The 23,290-nt window shown below is 41.2% G+C and overlaps 1 protein-coding gene across 3 annotated transcripts in view; it reads left to right on the top strand.

The window, feature by feature from the left end:
• rnf216 (ring finger protein 216) overlaps nucleotides 1–23,290 on the top strand; it is a 39,711-nt gene that overhangs the window by 6,659 nt on the left and 9,762 nt on the right. For 2 of the 3 annotated variants that reach the window (XM_061233201.1, XM_061233202.1), the window contains exons 3-14: nucleotides 7,427–7,556; nucleotides 7,647–7,807; nucleotides 7,939–8,466; nucleotides 9,251–9,327; nucleotides 10,648–10,756; nucleotides 10,892–11,053; nucleotides 12,501–12,609; nucleotides 12,878–13,017; nucleotides 14,489–14,539; nucleotides 14,719–14,856; nucleotides 15,485–15,633; nucleotides 16,149–16,227. In XM_061233201.1, the coding sequence (XP_061089185.1) occupies nucleotides 7,490–7,556; nucleotides 7,647–7,807; nucleotides 7,939–8,466; nucleotides 9,251–9,327; nucleotides 10,648–10,756; nucleotides 10,892–11,053; nucleotides 12,501–12,609; nucleotides 12,878–13,017; nucleotides 14,489–14,539; nucleotides 14,719–14,856; nucleotides 15,485–15,633; nucleotides 16,149–16,227 (1,770 nt within the window). In that variant the 5' untranslated portion in view covers nucleotides 7,427–7,489. Of the gene's footprint in view, nucleotides 1–6,437; nucleotides 6,524–7,426; nucleotides 7,557–7,646; nucleotides 7,808–7,938; nucleotides 8,467–9,250; nucleotides 9,328–10,647; nucleotides 10,757–10,891; nucleotides 11,054–12,500; nucleotides 12,610–12,877; nucleotides 13,018–14,488; nucleotides 14,540–14,718; nucleotides 14,857–15,484; nucleotides 15,634–16,148; nucleotides 16,228–23,290 lie in introns of those variants that run through there. The other variant, XM_061233200.1, reaches the window with a different exon arrangement.

Consider the following 23,290-nt stretch of genomic DNA (forward strand, 5'->3'; position numbering starts at 1 on the left):
ATTTTGTATTTCATCAGCATTTTATACTCTACTATGCTTTTTTCTTATTCTCAAGGAACATCAGTTCCTTGAGAAGAAGAATACAGAGAATGGCCTTGAGTGCACTGACCTTACAATTGTCAGTGAAAAGCCACATCATTTCAGATTATGAATTAGAATCCACACAATATTAGAATAAAGACATACATATTTTCCCATTCACTGAACTATAGGAAGAGCTCAATGTAAGTGCTTCCACTTTGTATTGAACATGTATTTGCACCAGACCATGTTCACACAATTCCATTGCATTTCAAAATAATACATGCAAATGTAATTCATTATATATTCATTTAAAAAGTAAAATGTGATTACCTGTCCTAATAGTTTGTTTATGAGACTCATAACCCTTTGGTTTCTCATCAACATTAGTACTCTGAGGCACCATAGAAAATATTGTCAACATGGCAGCCTAGAGGTATGGAGAAGGCTCACATCAAACAATAGAATTATATATATTATATTCAATTTATTTAACAATGGTGCTTTTCTCAATGAGTAGGCTTGGAAAATGGCATTTGCATGGATACACCACCGTTGCAATACTGACTAAACAGGATAAATCTGTTCATTTCTTTTTGTAGTTAAAAGTGAAAATGTGATTCTGCACTTACAGAGACAAAACTGCTGAGAAACCAATTAGGTCTTGATGAGGAAAATAGTACCACTTCAAACAGTCATGTATTTGGTGTGTAAATTACATGGAGAAAGGCATTTTGTCTTTTGTTTGTATTGGGACAGAATGCAATCAATGAATGTTCAAACTACTACTACTGGCATATGACTGCTGTTTGTTCATTGATACCATTTCAAATGAAATCCGTGGAAGACTTTGCTCATTTCAAGCTTCTAATCATATTTTTTATATCTATATACAGTATATACAATGGGCTGCAGTATTATTGGCACCCATAAATATATAATAATAAATAGTGGCGGAACACTGGCAGAAAAACCTCTCCAAAACATCTTTGATCCACCTCCATATTTGGAAGTAAGTATGAGGTGCTTGTATGCATTCTTCTTGTGACCAACTATGTTGATGGTGTGTATGGTGAAAACGTTCAATTTTTGTCTCATCTGATGGTTCTTTTTGAAACATGGTGACCCCATTCTGTTGTTTGACAAAGGGATTTTGTATACTTGTTACCTCATTTTTACACTCCAGTGAAGAGGAAGTGATGGAAGGACACCAAATAGTTCCTTTAGACTGAGATTAACTAAATTATTGTAAAGTATTGTTAATTTTGACACCGATGGTTTTCAGAAAAAATTACTAAAATTACTAAAATTTATCAAAAGCATTGAAAGGGACTCTGAGTAAACATAAAGCACATTTTCAAACCCATTTCATTTATATAATGTAAAACAAATTATCAAACACCCATATCACTACTGCGGAAAAAGGAATTGACCCCTTATCGAGTCAACTGACCTATTGAATAAAGTAAATAGATAATCAGATTCAGTTGATTGATTGCAGCCAGCCCTGTTGAATCTAAACCACACTCACTTTTTGTTTAGGTACCCAGTACATATGCTCTGGTGCCAAAAAAGCTCCAGTGTGCTTGCTTTAGTGCCAAAAACATCTAGAGTCAAACATGGCAACCTCTGTGGACTGGCTTCATACACAATTGGGCTCCCATAGGAATCCATGTTCATTATATCTCTAGTTCTCATACGGAATATCCTCACTAGGCATGTTCGTCTTGTTGCTTTGGCCTGTACTGAAGGAACCTCAAAGATGATACAATGCAACCCACTCACACAGATTACTTTCCCAACAAATCAAAAGCATAGGTTGTATGATAATTTGTTAACAAGTTAATTTCTGTTAGAATGTAGGAGTGGCTGGTGAAATACCTCGGTGTGTGTCTCTGTCAGAAGACAGCAACACATTGATGAGAGCTGGTGACTATTGAAACATCTGCTCATATCCAGCGAATAATTGTTCTATTTTGACATCATTGCATTCATTTTCTGAACTCTGGGAAAGAGCAGTCATTGCATGAAAGTGATAACAGATGGCATAGCCCTGGATGAATACTGTGCTAATTTGGGGATGAACAACATGACTCAATTATGGCTAAGGCTTGGTATTTGCCACTGAAAATATTGCCGTAGAGCTGTCAAGGCAAAGTTGTGAAAAATCATGGAAAATTGGAAGAGGGAGGAATAATATATACAGTGGGCTCTGGAATTATAATAATAATAATAATAATAATAATAATAATTATTATTATTATTATTATTATTATTATTAACCATGCGTAAACATCGCAATGTTGCGCAACCAATAAAATGTTACAAGATTATGGAAATTCATTATCTGGGCTTACACATATCCTCGAATATCATTTATTTATTAAACCTGCCAATAAAAGTAGGCTATATCATGAGTTTGTGATATTTGTAGACTAATTTTCAAACAATTATTTTGGCAACGGTGACCCTTGAATCATAGCCTAACGTTTTTTTAAACCTGTGGATAAATGTATGTTGTGAGGACTCAAAGTTTATCAAGCAGTCACAATTCTAATGATGCCATATTTGTATGGTAATTTTCAAACATTAGGTAGTAGTTTGGAACATAGAATGAACTAGAGGACACTACTTTTTACTGCAGGATTAAATGTAGCCTGAACAACCGGTAAGAGCAGTGACTCTTGATAACTGCCTCACCCTGGCTCCACAAGTATCCTCCACTGCCAGAACCTGCAGGTTCTTTCTGTATAATATACGCCATATCTGTCATCTCTTGACGGAGAAAGCCACCCAGCTCCTAGTCCAGGCGCTCGTCATTTCCCGCCTGGATTACTGCAACTCCCTCCTAGCCCAGCGTGTGCCATCAAGCCCCTCCAGCTGGTCCAGAATGCTGCAGCCCGCCTGATCACCAGTCAGCCCAGGTCGGCTCATGTCACTCGCTTCTCATTGGTCTCCACTGGCTTCCTATTGCCGCACGCATCCGATTCAAGGCCCTAGTGTTGGCATTTCAGGCTGCTAAGGGGACTGCCCCACCTTACATACAATCCTTGATCACTCCCTACTCCCCAGCTAGACCACTCCGGTCTGCCAGCTCTGGTCGCCTTATGGTTCCCTCTCTACGTGCACCTGGCGGTTGAGCTGCACGTTCACGCCTGTTTTCCGTTCTGGTTCCTCAGTGGTGGAATGACTTGCCTACCACTGTCAGGACAGCAGAATCCCTCCCCCTATTTCAACGCTGACTCAAAACACACCTTTTCAAACTCTACCTTAGTCCTCCCTCCTGATTTCCCCCACCCCCCCCTTTCTGATATCCCTATCCTCCTTGTCTAACCCAAAAAAAAAAAAATTGCACTTATGATGACTATATGTTTAGAACAGCATTCCATGTGTATTTTCCTAGTTATGGATGTGATGCTTTGACTTGTGGAAGAACCTATGCAAGTCGCTTTGGATTAAAAGCGTCTGCCAAATGACTAAAATGTCAAAGTAAATGTAAACATAAGAAAGTTTAAGAATGAACCATCTGGAACTAAAAATAATGAGTTAACTGCCACCCTGCACTGGGCAACATGTGGTGGTGGTTCCCAACCCTCTCCTGGCTGTTTCATGTCTAACTGCTCTTTATCCTTTTTATGAGCCTAGAAAGTGTCACATGGCATATGCCATTCTTATATGCACTGGTGTGCGCAGATAGCTTTCCCACTAGGACACATGGCTCTGTTGAAAAGAGACCTCGCTGTATCTTCCTCATTCTAATTCTTGGCATTTTCAGTAAATGTAAGAAAATAAAATGTTACATATATACAAAGTGGGCGGCACGGATGGTGCAGTGGGTAGCACTGTCGCCTCACAGCAAGGAGGTCCTGGGTTCAAATCCCTGTCGGCTGGGGCCTCTCCGTGTGGAGTTTGCATGTTCTCCCTGTGTTTGGTGGGTTTCCTCCAGGTACTCCGGTTTCCTCCCACAGTCCAAAGACATGCATGTTAGGCTGATTGGAGAGTCTAATTTGCCCGTGGGTATGACTGTATGAGTGTGTGCGTGAATGGTGTGTGTGCCCTGCGATGGACTGGCGACCTGTCCAGGGTGTATTCCTGCCTTTTGTCCAATGTATGGTGAGATAGGCTCCAGCCCCCTGCGACCTTGTTCAGGATAAGCGGGTTAGGATAATGAATGAATGAATATATACAAAGTTGAGCAAATGGTTGAAACTGTTTGAATGCTTTGCTGTCAGAAATTGAAAGTGAAGAATTTAATGTGGGGGGAAACCGCATCACCAATAGAATATTTGACCTCACTATTGACCTCACTCACTTTAATCCAGTTGTACAGAATAGCTGCCTGTATAGAGTTCTACAGACTTGTTCAGGCTTATTTGCAAATGCACTTTATTGTTTGTTGCTCTGGATAAGAGCGCCTGCTAAATGACTGTAATGCAATGTAATGTAAATGCATGCAAGATAGGTGGTTCTTTACCACCATCTTCTGGGGAAAGAGAAAACATATTTATGCTGAATAACCTAGGCAATTTTATCACTTGGAAAATAAATCTTTAAATATCAAAAACACATTTCCTGAAACTATATCCCATTTCTCAAAGCTATAGACACAAAACACAGTAAACATTTTCTGTCAAAATGTACAACATTTTAAAACTATCTCTTCGCCCCTTGCCCCTGACCCTTTGTAACTGATTCATACACACATGCCCACAAATGAATAGACTATATGAATGGCAATTACACACCCATGTCATTAATCGAAAATGCTATTATGAAGATCTTTAGGTATCAGTATGCATTTGCTTTTTCAGTGTTGTAATGTACAAGATGGGACTACATTAGCCAGTTGTTCCAAACTATAAAACGATTTTGATGTAAAATCAAAATCAAAAAGAAATATAAAATGTATCAAAAGAAATCAAAAGAAATGTAAATATGAAACAAAGAAGGAAAAGACATTCAGAGAAAAATGAAAATACAAAAGCAAAATATGACTATGGGTCCCATTTCTACACTTGATCCAGCCAAATAATTTTACATCACAAGAAATTTTCTTACATAAAATTCAAATGCTGGGTTTCATCAAATCCATTGTGGACCTGAGCAGCCCGGTGGAAACTGTTGTCAGCAATGACAATGTACATGAGCTGCTCTGGCCCATCTTGCTTTCTCTGATCAGATGATATGAGAGTATTGTGGAGTATGTCAAGGAAAGTGATGATAGCATAAGAACTCTAATTGGTACAGTGGTCCCCTTGTAGTAGAATACACTAGGTACTCTGCTGTGCAATAATCAACAAGAATTGCATTCATATGTTATAGTGAACTACAATAGAAAATATTCAGCAATTCTCATTTCCAAATGTCAGCTCTTGCAACAACATCAACCATCGTACTACAACACAGGAGAACTCACCTAAAGCTAATTACTGATTGAATAAGTTTGACCTTTGAATAGTTGATATGTTGAATTGATAAGTCAAGTTTTGTTCATTGGGTTTATGACACCAGTGCTAGTGTGTAAACAATCGAGAGTACATTTTGAATGTTACATTGTCTTTCTGCTGATAACTATCAAGATAACTATCTTGTTAGCATAATCAAAAAAATAAATATATATATATATGAACATAATTGTTTTACTGTGTTTATGTCAGTAATATATCTGTGTGTGTGTGTGTGTGTGTGTGTGTGTGTGTGTGTGTGTGTGTGTGTGTGTGTGTGTGTGTGTGTGTGTGTGTGTGTGTGTGTGTGTGTGTGTGTGTGTGTGTGTGTGTGTGTGTGTGTGTGTGTGTGTGTGTGTGTGTGTGTGTGTGTGTGTGTGTGTGTGTGTGTGTGTGTGTGTGTGGGGTCTCTGGTAAAATAGAAGTGCATTTACTTGATCCACCTTGCTGTTTTTATTGCTGCCTTGCTGTCTATTTACTCGAGATTTTCCAGTCACCTTGTTGAAATTTGTTCAATTACTATGATTAACACAATCTATTACATGAATGGACATATATGCTGAAATTCAATATTCATATTCTTATAATCTAAAAGAAATTCTAATGCAAATGAGATAACTAGGTTTACAATAATATACTGTATCTTTAATATGTGTTTGTGTATGTTAGTTTCAAGTCCTTTCATTTGTCTGCAGGTGAAGCTGAAGTATTCAGCTACTTAATAGTCTATGAAAGGGGAAAGTCTAAATGACTCAACCAGGTTTGTGTATGGCTTACGCACAGAATCTTGAATTCAGAAACATTCATGGTGACATCAAATTCACCTCGTGACCTTATCAATTATGGTGTTGGGTACCACAGAGCAGGCGACATAGTAGTTTCCGTAGCAGATACTTTAAAACTACATCTCCAATAACTCCATGCGGCTTATGCGTGTTACGTGCCTTTTCATCTCGCTTCCGGCAAGAAAGTATAAGAACCAAGCAGCAACGCGCCAAGCTGTCGGTTGTGTTCGTCTCTTTTTTTTTTTTTTTTTTTGGAACTGTGTTTTGTGGAAGGTAAGTTTGTTAGATGTAGATTAAAATATATATTCTGATAAATTATTTGTCAGACAGGCAGTAGTTCCGCTATATCTAGCTTGTTATGATAATTTAACGGGGGTACAGTTCTGAATTTATTTCCGTGATGTGAACATTGTTTATTTTGTGTCCTCTTAGCTAGCAAGCAACACACACAAGCTTTTGTGGCTAATGTTTGCTAGCTAGTTTACCTATCCGGCAGCATTTCCTATCCACATATCTAGCTAGCTAGCTAACAATCTTCTGGAAATAATGTATTCTGGAGTCATGTCATTTGCTAGCCAAGTTTCATTCTCAAGGCAACGACGCCTCGCTAGTCGTTGTAAATCACTTTGGGCTAGCTAGCTAGGTAGTTCGCCAGATAGCCAGGAAACTGAAAGTTAAACAGACGGGAAGCCCCAGTGTTAACAGCAGTTAAAATGACGTTAAACTGAAATTAAATTCTAAGCGAGCGAAGACATTCATTAGTTTCTTCAGGTTTTCCCAACCTATCGCTAGTAATTATTTTAAACCATCTTCCCAAAGCCATGAACACCTTGAACAGGTCTCTGTAAATTTGGGTAAGATTACAGTTTAAACGTATATTTTAGTGGATTGTTTCATTATTTAATTGTTACACTATGAAGTAGATCATACAACAGGTTACCAAGTGCATAGTGAATCCAGTGGCACCAGAATTCATGTTCAGGTAAAAAAAAAACCTTTTTAGCAACTGTTTTAGGAGTGAAATCTGCGTGAAAGAAGCCGATTGTTTCTCAAACCACACTGACAAAGATGTCAGTCATCACGTAGTCAAGCGTCTGTAGATATTCCTATTTGGAAACAAAGTTAAATGCAAGCATTCGGACTACTGCAGTTATTTCAATTATATATTTTACCCAGGAGTATGTGGACTTCGTCTGTGTGAGCATAAGAGTGAAGACTGGAGAGTCTCTGGTTCCGACGATGGCTGATGAAGCAAATGATGATGATGTCATTCATTTGGCCAGCTTCCGCAGACATCGGGGACAAGGTAGGTGATTGCTATGGTCAATATACAGCATTCAAGGATCAGTCAGTTAGAATTATCATTAATCTTGGTGACCTCCGAATGTTTTGGCAGATGGTGAAGTTAGAAATGACCTCTTTATTACTATATCTGATGACTCCGATGAGGAGGTCCTTGCCTGTGTACCGAACCATTCTGTCCAGTTGAAGTCTGAACCAGAATATGAGGTTGAAGAGGAGGAAGAGGAAGAGGAAGATGGGCATGCGATTTTAGCGGTAAAAACACAATTTTCATTCTTTTAAAGTGTGGCATGATTCTACTGAATCTTGAGCCTATGTTGATAAGTCCGTTTCTCCAGGTAGAGATGATTGAAATCCAGCCACAATCCTTTGTCACTGTCTTTCAGCCACAACTGCCACTTCGTCCCAGTGTTATCCGACCTGCAGCTCTCTGGGGCGGTGGCTTTTCTCAGGGGCCGGCACACCGGAATGATGGGCTTCCACAACCAGACACGCATCCTGTGTTGGAAAGTGTGGCCCCAGTGGCTGAGAACCAGAGTGCAGCACCGTCTACGTCGAAAGCCGGAGCTCTGCCCAGACCTGCAAGCGACGGGACTGACCCGGAGGGAGCAGTTTTCATTGCTGAGGTGCCTCAAGTAGTGGATACTGTGGAGGTTGCCCATGAAATCCAGCCCATTACTGGCAGCCTGCAAAGGACAGACAGGGGTATAGAGGAAGGCCCCTTGAACTTTGTTCAGATACAGCCCGTGGAGCAGGTGCAGCCACAGCAGCCTGTGGGTGAGGTGTTTTTTGTGGTCCAGAGACCTGTGAGAACAGGTCAGCCTGTGCCCCAAGAGGTGGTTGATGACGAGAGGCCTGGGCCCTCCAATGCTGGAGGCAGTGGCCCTGAGGTGCAGACTTTGGTGCAGGGAGTGGTAAGTGTGGTGTGCTGCCATGAGAGAGTTGTACATTTTTCCTCTCCAGTTTTCTTTTGAGCATTGAAGGGAGTGATGCACACCATTTACTATACCACAGTTCTGTGGTGTTTTTCTGACTGAAGCCTTTATGTTCTTAAACCGTTATGAAACTAGAATGTTGCCGCAGTTGTGTAAGATCAGAGGGGAATTGGCCATCAATGTTGACAAGTTCCTTACACCTTCAAAAAGCTTAACATTTTGAGAAATGGCTGTTTTTCTGCGAGCTAGCCCATTTACTGTTTTTAACAGGATTGTGCCATCAGTATGTAGTTGGTATGCTTAAAACTTAGAAACTTATGCTTGAAACTTACTTTGGTTAAATTCAGAAGTGCACTACAGCACTTTAGAATTCACTGGCTTTAATAATTTTAATCCACATTGCTGTTTTTATCACAATGATTGGGATTAAAATGCACTCTATTTACAGAAAATCTCACCTTGTTGAAATTTGTGTTTAATTGATATTATATTCATAAAATAATTCAGAATTAATAAATAAAAAAATTTATGAAATGAATAGGCTTGTATGCTGAAATTCTGTTATTTCTGTGTTCCTGTGAAAGTGGACACAACTGTTCAGGGTAGTTTAGAGTTTGAAATTTGTCAAGACATTTTTTTAAGTTGGTGGATGCCGTCTGTTTTTAAATGGGGAAAGATTACTTATGCTTGCAGATCAAGATCAAGTTAGTCAATGTATGCTGTTATAATGTGAGCTCATGTAACACAACTTTGTTTTGGGCAGATGGACCTCTTTCCGGATGTAGAGGAAGACTTTTTAACAAATTGGATAAGGAAACACAATGCAAAAGATTTAAATTTGTAAGTAAATGTGTTTTTCTGTTTCATTTATGAAGCACTCGATACCAGTTCCAATCTGGGTTAGGAGTGGAAGAGTTCAATTAGTGAGTATGCTAGACTCTTGAACTGGAACGGATGGTTTTGGCATCCTGTTTTCCATTTCGATGATGGCAGTTTTAGATTGCGACAGTGTTTGTGTCATTTTGGTTAATCACTGCCCTTTAGCTACCAAATACATGTGTATTGAATTTGATAGTGTCAAGTTACAATTCATGAGTCAAATCCTCGAAAGGGTGGGACTAGGTGGAATACATTCCATACATATGTGCCAAGGGTGCTAGTTCATTCCACAGTGCCGTGTGTTGGCAGAATCCCTGCCTGCACCACAGCTGGCAGAAGGTTTGCCTTACTCCATGTCAGGAGGATGGTTTTATGAGACGCCCTTTATGGAGGTGTCTCATTATGAGTTCCTTTCTGTGCGATCAATGGAATTGTCTGAAGCTAGTGGGGTGTTAGTGGCTTGTAGAAGCGGCACAGCAAGCCATTCATCTCTACCCCAGTTTAATATTTTTGTGCTTTACTTGTGCACTTCCAGTGCTTTTTCAAATGGGTTCCTTTGGAAGCCGTAGTCTTTGCGACCTAACTTGTGTAAAATAGTTTCCTTGTTTACTGATATCGGTTATTTATATTTTATCACAAAATTACTCCATTGTTGAAAAATACACTCGTTCAATGGCCATGGAAGAGACATTGCAATTGGCATTTTTTGAGGAACCTTTTTTTATTTATTTTCCATTGCAGTGAACTTGACCATGCCTAATTGTGCTCCGCTCTGGTAGTTATTGTGATGGATAATTCTAACTCAAAGGTAATTTTAACCTGGAGGAATGAGTAGCAACATTGGCGTCACAAGTTTTGAAATACAAGTATAAAAAATAGGCAAGGGGTGTTCTCTTGGCACATTTTCATAAACATTCAGAACCTGCTGTTATGCTGTGCAGATTCCTACCTTTACATGGTCAACACGCCCTGTTTGCTAGTGCAAAACAAAATGAAGTTGAACAGGCTGGGGGCAGAGATTGATATCTGATGAGGAAGCATGAATTTTCTCTGTTTGATTTAATGTTTATTGCCATGCCAATGTAAAGTGCAGTGCCAGAAACCAGATTTCAGCTTCTGGTATCTGCTTGGAGTCGTATCATAGTTCATAAGTACATGACAGACTGGACATGTCTGCACCATACAGCTGATTACGATTCCAGAATGCCTTCAGGACTTTCAGCAATAATTGCAGAAAATCATTATGCTTCTAGAAAGACACATGTATCATTGTCTTTGCAGAATTTGCAACTTTTTATTGGAGAACCCTGAATACCCAAAGAACGAAAGAATCCCGGTCTTGAATCTACAAACCAGTATTTTTCTGGAAACAAATACTACTGAAATACAGGCAAGTGAGCAACTTGGCTAGCAACTTGGCAAGACTATTTTAAGACTATTTCATCATTTTAGTGATGAAATGCGGATTTGTGCAGCATTTAATTCACGTTACACCTGCATTGGTGCTTTGTTTTTGTTTTTTTAGAAAAAGGCAGATTTTTTCGATTTCGCAAACCTGGGAATGGCTGATGCTCGCACCTTCATTCAAGCCGCGGACCTGTTGATGGGGGATTTCAAAATGTTAAGCAGCTTGGACATCAAATGGGCTCTGAGATCTCTGAAGGGACACTATGCAATCACTCGCAAGGTAGACTGACTCACGTGCTGTTTTTGTGCTGGATTTTTCTACATTGATCATCTTGGAACTGTGTTTTTAAATGGCTTTATATTCAGTCAGCGCAATGTTTAGCCAATGGGTTTTGCAGTAACTGAATTTAATCATGGGGGGGTGAAGCAGAGAGGAGACTTGGTATTAGTTTTGCAAAGGGGTAACATGTCACTGACCTGACTGGACAGTCAGCCAGTGTTGCAGCGTTTTCTTTTTGGAGATATGCAATATTCATTCTATTCTGCCAATGGAAGTAATTTAACAGAATTGTTGATAAAGATCGTCAACAAGGAGGTCACTGTCCATCAAGCGGTGAAAAGGCTAACTCGGTGCCTCTCAGATGCAGGACAGTAATGCATTTAAAAAGGAAATTGTCGGGAGTGCACGGATGCTGAATAATCCCTTTATTGGTGCAAAACTGGCACATTTTGATCTACTGCGTCTTCATCAGTCAAATTTAACTGCATAGTTTTGCACCTTTTAAAGGGCTTACATCTGTATGCTCCACACCTTTTCCCTTTGATTTTAATAAAGATTCTTTTCACTCTAAGCTTTCATAGCTACTGACTGGCTGTGGGGAAGGTTTGTTCAATTTGAAATGCCTCCTGTGTATATGGGTGGTTTTTGGATATATGTGTCCGGCAGGTAGAGAGTGAAAAGATGTTTTAACTTCCTCAGCACATTATATACTCAACCATTTAACTTAGTTCTGCTAGGGCTTTAAATAAATATGGAAACCCAGAATAACTGGGTATGTTATGTTCTTCCATTTTAAAGGTATTACCAGTATCTTTCAAAGGAATGCTTGTATGAACAATTCCAATACAGTATACACTCAGGGAGCACTTTATTAGGCATTAGACTTATTTTTTAGTCTTCTGCCGCTGTAGCCTATCCACTTAGAAGTTTGATGTGTTGTGTGTTCAGAGATGCTCTTCTGCATTCCACTGTTGTAGTGCGTGGTTATTTGCGTTACGGTCACCTTCCTGTCAGCTCCCTGTTCTCCCCTGACATCTCATTAACAAGCCATTTGTACACGCAGAACTGCTGTTCACTGAATGTTTTTTTTTTTTTTTTTTTCACCATTCTCTGCAAATTCTAGAGACTGTTGTCCCAGGAGATCAGCTGTTTCTGAGAAACTAAATCCACCCTGTCTCATGGTCAAAGTCACTTCGATCACATTTCTTCCGATTCTGACATTTGGTCTGAACATATGTTGACCACGTCTGAATGCTTTTATGCACTATGTTGCTGTCACATGATTGGCTGATTAATTATTTGCATTAACAAGCTGGTGTACAGGTCTACCCAAAGTGATTACTGGGTGTATGGACCAATTGTCAAGAGATTTTATTTATGTTTTATTGATTATTGTTTTATATGCCCTGTTCAGGAAAATAATTTGCTGGCTTTTGTTTCTGATTAGGCCTTGTCTGATGCCCTTAAGAAATGGGGAGAGCATTCTACTCAATCGAGAGGGAAAAAGCGAAAACCGATGAACCAGTTTTCCTACATGGATTTCAAGTTTGAGCAAGGTGACTACATGTTTCACTTATTTATTTTTCCCCACCATGCAGTTCTGTTCTTTTGCTGCCTGCTGTCTTGATTAGTAGTGGAATTTGCTGATGCCACATCAGTCTAAAGGGGAAGTCTCTCTCCCCCTACTTTGTATATGGTTCCTCTAGAGCTCATAATTGTCAACTTCCTGGGACATGCGAGCAAACAATGTCTTCTGAAGCAGTCAAGCTGATAAATGCAACTTGTATTGCACCCTTAAAGTGAGTGATCGTGGTCTTCTGCCAGGTTCCACAAAGCTTGAGAAACGCATGTTTTTCCTGGAGAACAAGAGGCGATACTGCAGATCTTATTCATTGAAGTCCCTTCCACCTTCACTTCAGAGGGAAGTGAAATTCTATGAACAGAAGATGAAGGAGATGTCTGAGGTAAGGGCCAGGGTTTTCACTCTTAATACTTCTCCCAAACAACTGTGTGACCAAAGAAACATTATGCGATATATACAGGATCAATATAGAAAGCTATATATACAGTGCAGTATTTGGACAGTGACACATTTTTTGTTTTCTCTCTGTACTCCTGGAAACAAACAGGAGAATTTCATTCTATTTGTCTTCAATCTGGTCTTCAGCTGAAATGCATGCTCATTTGCATTGGAGTCGGGTGATTGACTTGGCCAATCAAGAACATTCCACTTTTTGCCCTGAAACTCCTTGGTTGGTCTGGCTCTATATTTTAGATCATTGTCCTGCTGCATGATGAAGCAATGTCCAATCAAGTTTTGATTGTGTACTTTGGCATTAGTCCTACTGCTGCCATCAGCTGTGACATCATCAATGAACACAAGTGAGCCAGGGCCAGTGGCAGCCTTACTTGCCCAAGCCGTAGCCATACAACCACCATGTTTCACAGATCGTGAGGGCACTTAGGATTGTGAGCAGTTCCTTTTTTTTTTTTTTTTTTTTTTTTTACGCTTTCCTCTTTCCATCACTTTGGTACACTTTGATCTTTGTCTCATCTGTCCATAACACTTTGTTCCAGAACTCTACAGGTTTTTAATGTGTGTTTTTGCAAACTATTTTTTTTTTGGCATCTTGTGGTGAATCATCTAAGGTTATGCTGGCATAGTCATCTCTGCTGGCATAGTCATTCTCTTCCACATGTCTATGCCTACATCCTGGAGTGTGTTCTTAATCTGTAGAACAGTTACAAAGGGGTTTTTCTTCACAATTCATAGTCATTCACTACACTGTCTACTGTGGTCTACCTGGTCGTTTGCCATTACTGAGCTTACCAGTGCGTTCTTGCTTCGTATTAATATAAATGCTTGATTTTGACGCCTAATTTTTGTCTGTGTCTGATGTATTCTGATTTTACGGCCTAATGATGGCCTCCGTTACTGGCATTGGCACTTCTTTGGTCCTCATGTTGAGAGACTACAACAGACAAATGCAAATGGCTCTCCTAGAGTCAACCTTTTGCTCACTCTTTTATGCAATAACGTACAAGGAAACTTAACACAGCTGTCCAAGAAACATTTGGACAGTCAGTTGTCCAATTACTTTTGGTCCCCTAAAATGGGGGGGAGGGGGCTGTGTATGAAAAGGGCTGTGATTCTTACGCAGTCACCCATTATGATGTAAAAAATCTTCAAATTAAAGCTGAAAGTTTAACCACATAGTGGTTGTTTTATTTCAATTGTATGTTTGCTGTAGTACAGAGTAAAAACAAAACAAATATCACTGTCCAAATACTGTGTTTTTCATATTTACTTTTCTCAATGGAATCTGAAAATAAATGTAAAATTGTTTGTGGAAATGAGAATGTAAAACATTTAAAACAATTGTTCAAGCATGACAAATATGGCAACTCATAAAATCAATCTTTTTTCCCCCATAGCATGAAGATTTCCTGTTAGCACTTCAAATGAATGAGGAACAGTATCAAAAGGTATTGTTGACTGTGACTTTTCATCTGCTTGTGGTCTATTGGGAACTTTGATGCATAAAATATTGTACCAATTTTTAGGGAGTGATATTGCATATTTTGCAATGGTCATGAGCGGTCATAACCATGCTCAGATCCGCTCTGCGGTGCCGTGGCGTGGCTGACTTCTCGCACGTTTGCAGGACGGGCAGCTCATCGAGTGCTGCTGCTGCTACGGCGAGTTTGCGTTTGAGGAGATGACGCAGTGCGTCGACGGCCATCTCTTCTGCAAGGAATGCCTGGTGAAGTACGCTCAGGAGGCCGTGTTCGGGGCAGGAAGGGTAAGGGTCCTTTCAACACGTCTTCCTTAAGTTACGGTTACTTCAGCCTCCCTATTCACTGTGGTGATACTACCCTGTAGGTGGCACGGATGGTGCAGTGGGTAGCACTGCCGCCTCACAGCAAGGAGGTCCTGGGTTCGAATCCCCGTCGGCCGGGGCCTCTCTGTGCGGAGCTTGCATGTTCTCCCCGTGTCTGCGTGGGTTTCCTCCGGGTACTCCGGTTTCCTCCCACAGTCCAAAGACATGCGGGTTAGGCTGATTGGAGGGTCTAAATTGCCCATAGGTATGAGTGTGTGAACGAATGGTGTGTGTGCCCTGCGATGGTCTGGCGACCTGTCCAGGGTGTATTCCTGCCTTTCGCCCAATGTATGCTGGGATAGGCTCCAGCCCCCCTGCGACCCTGTTCAGGATAAGCGGGTTAAGATAATGGATGGATGGATGGTTGGATGGATACTACCCTGTAGCCACCCACCGAAATGAAAAGGTTCAAATGGATTCTTTCATGTTTTTTTTCTCTCCATGAATCACCTACTGATTCCCTGTTTGAATGAAATGTATTCCACCACCATCTTCTTCATATCCAGGATGGTGACTTTAATGGCACTCGCATCTCTGACTTGCCTTGCAGTCGGAGCTGAGCTGCATGGATGGGAACTGCACCTGCACCTTCCCCACCAGCGAGCTGGAGAAGGTGCTTCCTGAAAGCATCCTGCGCAAGTACTACGAGCGGCAGGCCGAGGAGGCCGTGGCGGCCACCTGTGCCGACGAGCTCACCAGGTGCGCTGCGCCCCGAGGCCTCCCTCTCACTAGAGCACACGGTGACCTTTCCGTTTGGGCTCCCTTGCTTTCGCGTTGATGGATTTCTTTTCCCTGAACATTAAAGACTTGCGCGTTCTCGGCAGGGGTGGACAACTCCAGTCGAGTTGGTTTTTGTTCCACCCGATTAATTTAATGTATTTTTCTGACCACTCTTATGTTGATTCAATCCTGTACTTGAGCACAGTACAATGTTTAGGATACACTAGTAGTCTGCAGCTGTAGCTGGTCCATATACAAATGTCTGCTCCAGACATTATTTAGCTAATTAAATCATTAAGAGCAGAAGTTGGCACAAAATCCTGAAGCGGATTGGCCCTTGCTGTGGTCTGGAGATTGGGAATTAAATAATTCACTGGAAGACCATGTCATAGGATTACCTAGCCTGCCTAATGGAGCCATAATTGGGATGGGTCTTCATCTCTCTCTCTCTCTCTCTCTCTCTCTCTCTCTCTCTCTCTCTCTCTGTGTCCCAGGTGTCCCTCCTGTAATTTCCCGGCCCTGCTGGAGAAAGAAATTTGTCTGTTCAGCTGCCCCAACCCTCGCTGCAGAAAGGTCAGCACTGTTTCTACAGCTCATGGCTAATTCTTTTCCCCCGTTCTCTGCCGTCTCAGGGTAAAGAAGCTATTTGTCAAGTGTTTGGTAGATTTCGTATTGGTTTGGTATTTGTCATGGCTGTTTTAGAGTTTGTGTAAGTTTTAGAGAAGTATTTTGATGTTCTGAAACCTGTATTGTTATGTGAGGATTAAAGACGAGACGCCCAACATGAACTCCGTTAAAGGAGAAAATAAACTTTGATGTAAGCTTAAATGTGTATTGTTCTTTTTACCGTGCTGGCATTTGGCAGGTGCTATTATCCAGAGAAATGTTTGTGGTGAAAATGGGTGCAAAGATCAGGGATTGAAGAGCAGCAATTCCCTATTGGGGAAATTAACGTCCCATTTGTCAATGACCCTGTTGACATTTTCTGTAGGAATGTTCATGGTTATTTTATGTCTGAAATAAGTGGTGTGTCGTACTGTACAATATGACCTCATGTAAGATGTACCAAGAACGGTGTTTGTGACGAGGGCTTTAAAATGGCAGCATCCAGAAGCTTCCACAGGATGGAGCTGTGGTGCCGTGACGGTCCTACTCTGTACGCCGTCGCTCCTCTGAGACCCTCGGGAAACTAAGACCGCCCTTCAAATTCATTTCCACGTATTGCAGACCTCATTGACTCGGTTGCTGTATGTGGGTTTTACAGGTTATTTGTAGCATTCCTCGAAGTTAGTGTGGGAGGGTGTGAGATGTTTGTCTACTAAAATGAATTTGGTGCATGGGTCGTACTCTGTCTCATTCAGTACCGTAAATCCTGTGTGTTTCACACAGCGCTGTACACTGTCGTATCTTCAGAATATTATTCATTATGCTTCATTTTTTCTACTTTGGGGGGGGGCAGGGAAATTATGTTTGGCTTTATGGAGCCTTCACAGGTTGAATACCAATTGGCCGTTTGTGGTGGTGTGCGTGTATGTGCGCATGCGTGTACTTTCTGGGGAAAATAGCCTTGGCCGTCCTGATGGCTTTAGTGACACGGCCCTGTTGGGTCTCCAAGCTACATTAGATGGAGGTATTTGTTGCCATAGTGACCGTAGTGGAGATTGTGCTGAAACCTGCGTTTTACTGCTGCTTCAGTGTGATGTTCTGTCTGGGATATGACTCAAGTTCAGCCCATCTTGCAGTCTTTGTACCGCAGATTTACAGCCTTCCCTGCTTTTATGTATTGCAGAACACAGTTTGTTTTTCCACTGTAGAGTCTGACTCTGAGGCTTCATTGTATAACCAGACAGTGGTGGGTGATCTGCTGGGTGTGGGGGGTGTTGGGTTCCAATGAGAGAGGTTTGCTTCATGTTAAACCGTGTGAAAGTATGTGCATATTTATGAAGGTAATGAATTTATTAATTGCTGCTATGCTGCACATGTTTATTGACTGTAAGGCTGGCTAGTGTATTGTTTTACAGTTAATTATTGATTTAACTGGTTGTGGCAGTATAATATGACTTGGCAGGAACTTTGTGGAATTCAGTCCGTGTTCAACCAACACTTCTGCTTCTGTTTCATAGCTAACCATGTCTCTTATAATAGTAATGCATTGTCAGTAATTAGGAAGTCTGCAATTCAGGCAAAACCAGTTTAAAAGAAAAAAATAATTCTCTCCCTCCAGTTTACATGATCCACGGTAATGAGAAAAGATTGAGAATAAGCTACGTACGGTTTGAGAACCCAGAGATACACTGCAAATTCAGACCAAAAAATGTCAGGAGAGCTGAAATGAGACTTTTTGAGAAGGCTGTTGGAGACAAAGCAGTTTACACCAGAATTTAGAGTAAATGATGCAGGGATGTGAGGCCTTACTCTGCTTTTGATGGACTGAACTAGTGCTTATGTTCTTCAGTCACCTTGCCAACTGACACAAAAACAAGGTGTCATTTGCATGCTCGGTTTCAGACGAAGGGTCCATACAACACAACAAAGCACCTTCTCTTCAAGGATTCACAGCTTTATTTGCGACTGAACTGGTTTTGAGGGGTGTTCAGTGCCCAGGGGACTGCTCCATGACATTCATGGAGGCAGCACACGTAGTTAAAAGCTTTACACAAAGTAAAATGCTTCTGTTCCTGACAGGTTATTTTGTGTAGTCTATTCCTCCCCTGGCCCTGATGGAGTGCTCAGTGTTTCATAGCATTTAGGCCCTCTACATTAAGGTAATGTATGCGGTCTCAGGAGTTAGCCAGGATTCCTGCGTCAGCAAAAGCAGCGTATTGAAGAATGCTCTTATCCAGTCCAAGAATGCACAATGAGAATTTTTATTTTTGTTAAACTACAGCTATTTCTACAGCTGTATAAGTACTGTAGCCATACTTGTAGAGAATATACTACCCTGATTTCTTTTTTTCTTTTTCACTGACTGGCCAATATTCTGAGGTTACAGGATATACAAGCAAACTGACCACTTTACAAAAATCATTAATTGAGTAGTGAGAAGTCTTGTTACTCCTAAAAATAATTGTACCGCACTTGTGCGTACCGTATTTTCGGTTTTGGTGTGAATTGTCATTGGGTTGGGCTCTGTACAGGCCTTTGTGTACATTTTTACATTTTAGTCATTTAGCAGATGCTTTTAATCCTAAGTGATTTACATGTATAGGTTCTTCAAAAACCATAAATAGCCAAACACACATGAAGAGCTGTCATTGTCATCATAAGGGGGAGGGGGGGGTAAATCAGGAGGGAGGACTGATATTTAATAATGTAGGGTGTACAAGAGGGATATTGGAAGGGGGCGGTAAATCAGGAGGGAGGACTAAGGTATAGTAGTGTGTATTAAAGGTGTGTTTTTAGTCTGCGTCGAAAGAGAACTGTCGTTTGGCATTTTAATAAGGGCCTGGGGTCTTGTGCCTAACCAGAAGAGTTCTGTTTGGTTTGAGTTGATATGAGACGACCATGTCCTTGATGTAGAAAATCTGGCCATCTCATGAAATTCAGTTATAACTACATTGTACAGTGTTGTCTTCTTAGCCTTAGGTCCAATAGCTCTCTTGATGAATATGCAGACATTTGTTTCCAAGTGTCCAAACTATGGCTGCAACGATTAGTCGACGTCGTTGGTGAAACGCAGATCACACCAGCACACAGCCATGCACGAACACTTTAAAAGAAAGGAGCCAGGAGCTGTGATACTAGGTTATCTAGCTTGCTATTGTTATGTATATGTTGCCATGTAACGTTGTCAACCTTGCTATTTTCAGACGTCATTGAATGAGCTGTACTCAATTATAGGGCTGATTTTAGTGAAATTAACCAAAAACCCACGCATGTCTGAAATCTAGCGAGAGCTCTCGTATTAATGTAAATACAGCCATGTTAATTGTTGGAATTGGACTGGACTTTTGCAATTGTTAGAACGCCACAGTTACACTAATGTTACAAAACCCTATTTTGGCTGCCGAGTTCTGACGGCTCCAGCCACTTAACGTGATTCATACCGGTAGCAAAATTAGGCTACTGTGAAACTTTGACCATGGTTTTACATTCCTTTAATGGTATCAGCGATCGAGCGTTTTGTAAGGCAAACAAAAAGGCAACATCAGCAGCTGTTATAATTCGCAATGTAAAAATGGATATCCCGTTTCAAAACCAGTTGAACCAGTTGTAAGGTTAGTTTAATAACGTCTCTGATTTTCCTTAGGATATGTGCCGTCTTTGCAGTGGTAATGGCAGACGTTCAAAGTCATGCGCAACATCTAGTGCGCAATTAATGAGTCACATTCGAAATATAAATAACTAAATAAATGTTTATTCAACAAATTTGAATTTCAATGTTTCTACGTGTCCATCATCCTAATAAACACGTAGCCTCATGAACAAGTAGCCATGTGCACACTAAGTAGTGCACAGGCGAACACAAATACAAGCATCTGCAAGTAATCTGTAATCATAGTGCAGCCCCTCGGATAATCGCGTTATCGTTGTTTTCAGAATGTCGCTACAGGCATAGATAAATTGTGTATATAATGAAAAACAAAGTCATAGTAACTGGTGGGTGTTATATTATTTCAAGAGAATAAAGTAGCTATAATGAGTCATATTAAAAGCAGTGAGAATCATCCAACATGTTATACGAACTTTATACTAGTTATCTAAGTCTTTCCATTTTCCGTTATCCAAAGCTGAGGTCACCGATAAGCTTTATTTCTCAGAAGAATGGCAATGAGAGGGGATGGGGGATTTCTGAGAAGACTGTCCTGTGTGCTGTGAACTTCTCTATCCTTCCTCTTTGTTTCTGCATCGCTACAAACTCTGCCACTTAGGCATTTGTAAAATGCATTTGACATATGTGAGTAGTCTCTCCTGTCGGATCAGTTGGTTTCATGCATATGAACAAAATCCAGCCTACTGTAGGATTGAGGTGTTGAGCTACTGGCTTGCACCAGGATATTGTGCATTGCTATGCTCAACACATTGGGTTTGTGAGTGTTCTAGCTACATAATGTATTAACATGATTATATTTCTAAAGTTTTGATCTATTACACTTGGTAAAGTTTTTCTTTTACATGTTCAACTTCCCATATGTTTGTAGTATCTGTGCTTTGTGCTTTGTTCTTAAGCAGTTTCTGTTTCTCATTCTTCGACTCTGTTCTGTTTTCTGGTTCCCTCTGCTTCATCAGCTGTAAGATTAATGTACAGTGGCCTGCTGGCATAACAAGGGTTTATAGTGGCACTGCCAAGCAGTCAGGGAGATCTTCAGCCCCATGTGGTTCTGGTGGAAAAAGCCCCTGGCTCAGTGGCATTCCCCTGCCTAATGCTCTAGATGCATTTAATTGCTTATATTTATCAAGGGTTTAGTCCATTTTAGCTGGAGTTTTGCTACATTAGGGCAGGGTAAGTCTCATCAGTGAAAGGGGAAATGGTTTCCCACCAAGCATCATACTTCGACATTAAGACCTCACACAGTTTTCTACACACTGGCCTGTATCAAATGGCAACTAATGCCAGTGTGCCACTAGTTCTCCTGTATGTTCTCCATCCTCCCTGTTCTGTGTCCTGCTGAAAGGGCCCTCATTCTCAGCAGCTGTCTAGAGTGGCTTCTGTTCTCCTAGGACAGCTGACGACATCACTGGCAGCCTCCCCTTGCTCTCTGTTATCGAGGAGTCTGTTGTTTTAAATTCATTATGCTTTAAGCCAAGCCATCAACTGAAAATGGAGAACTAATCCATTTTTGTTTTGTACAAAATGGGTATCTGAGAACCAGATGATAAACAATGGCTAAAAGATATCAGATTAAGATCTGGTCCCTCATCAGAACAGGTTTCATTGTCATCCATTTTGTAGGACGGGGTATTATTGACTATGACCTACTGTAACTATGGTGCAGGGACTTCAGAATTATCTACTAACCACTAGCTTTAACCTCCAAAAAGGTTTTCTAAATAATTTTCTTTCCATCTGCATTTCATGCACATTATTTCGCCTAACAAGTCTGTATGAACTAGTAAGCAAGTGACGTTGCTTCAGCATCAAATTAACTGGAAATTAGGTGTACAGACAATCAGTGACTGAAATTAAGCGGCAGGACTGCAAAAATCAGCAGATAATGCGAATCCCCTCCCAGAGTTTGAGGTTGATCTGTTGTATATATTCTTTTTGCTCTGCAGACAATGTCCTCAAGGTGGCACTAGTAATCCATCATCGGTCTTGTTTTACCAGACCCTCTCTCCACAGATGTCATTGATTCAACAATTCCCCACCCATCACACATTAGGCACAGAAAGAATGAAGAATTAATATCTTTGGAAAAATAAGTCTTCTCAAAGACCCCTCTCTCTGGCATTAATTTGATTAAATGTGGGTGAGCCTGCAGTAAGTTGTTTTTCCTGAAGGGGTTTTCCACTCTTCTTTGTGTGGCCAGCCAGAGCAGAGAAGAAATCCAGAGCAGTGTGGCATGATTTCATAATCTGGCCTACTTTCACTCTTCCCTCCCCTTTCCTGCCCTTCATGCTCCAACTGTCGTTCTGCTAGCCGGCCGACATCTGTCTGCAAACCGCCAGCCCTCTCCTCGCTTTTCGATGCTAAGCAAAATGCCCAGTGCTTTGTCATTCAGAGCTCGTCATGGGGCCTCAGTCTGAGCATGGCCAGAGGGTATTCTCTGAGAGACACATTCAGTAACACTGAACAGAACGGCATTGTTGGCGTTCTGCTTTCACTTTGAACTGGATTAGGGCTGTGTCACCGGAGGAGAGAAATGTGATCCGTCTGTCCGTTTGCTGAGGAAGAAGTGGCTTTAGATCTGCAGAAAGTGGTGTTAATAATAAATAGAATTTTTGCCTCCCTCTGCTCGCTCTTATCGGCCGCCATTTTGTGCTACCGAGAGAGCTTGAGCTGAAAGGTCAGGTTGGCCCCCGAGAGGCACATATCTGTGTCTCAGCAGAACAAATAACAAAGACACCACAGAATCCTGGACTCCCCCCCCCACCTCTGCCTGCTGATTGTAAGCGTAGTTATAGCTTCCAGCACCAACAGACCAACAGACAGCCAACATCTGGCTGGGGAGGGAATAGTAATTTGGTGAAATCACCGTTCCGGATAGAGTAATGGATGGGTCACGCTGCAAGAGGCCCTCTCCACCCATTTCGGGCCTGCACCCCCCCTCCCCCCCCCCTGCATTCACTCCCTGACCCCCCCCCCCCCCCCCCAGACTGTGCTGGTCGTCTCTGCTCCTCGCTCTCCACTTTATGACACGCTGCCATTATTCTCTGCTCATAAGGAGACTTGCAGAGAGCCTTCTGGCCTAATGCAAAAAGCTGTTCTAGTTTAGAGGACTTAATGTTCTGCCTTTTCCTTGCTGACTGCTGTGTGTCGTGTACTGTGTTTTGAGAATGCTGTACACTCCACATGTTTTTGTTACTTTTGATCTGCCACGGTGTTTTCCGCTGGGTTCACATTGGTTAAATTCCATTATTTCATTGCTTTGTTTACTGTCCTAAAATGTCTGCTGTGTCTATGTTATACGTGCTGTATGCCTCGGCATAGGCCTACTCACAGTAGTCATTCCTTGCGTGCAGCTTTGAACGGGGT

Source organism: Conger conger, chromosome 2 (assembly GCF_963514075.1).
Source record: "Conger conger chromosome 2, fConCon1.1, whole genome shotgun sequence".
NCBI classification, from domain to species: domain Eukaryota; kingdom Metazoa; phylum Chordata; class Actinopteri; order Anguilliformes; family Congridae; genus Conger; species Conger conger.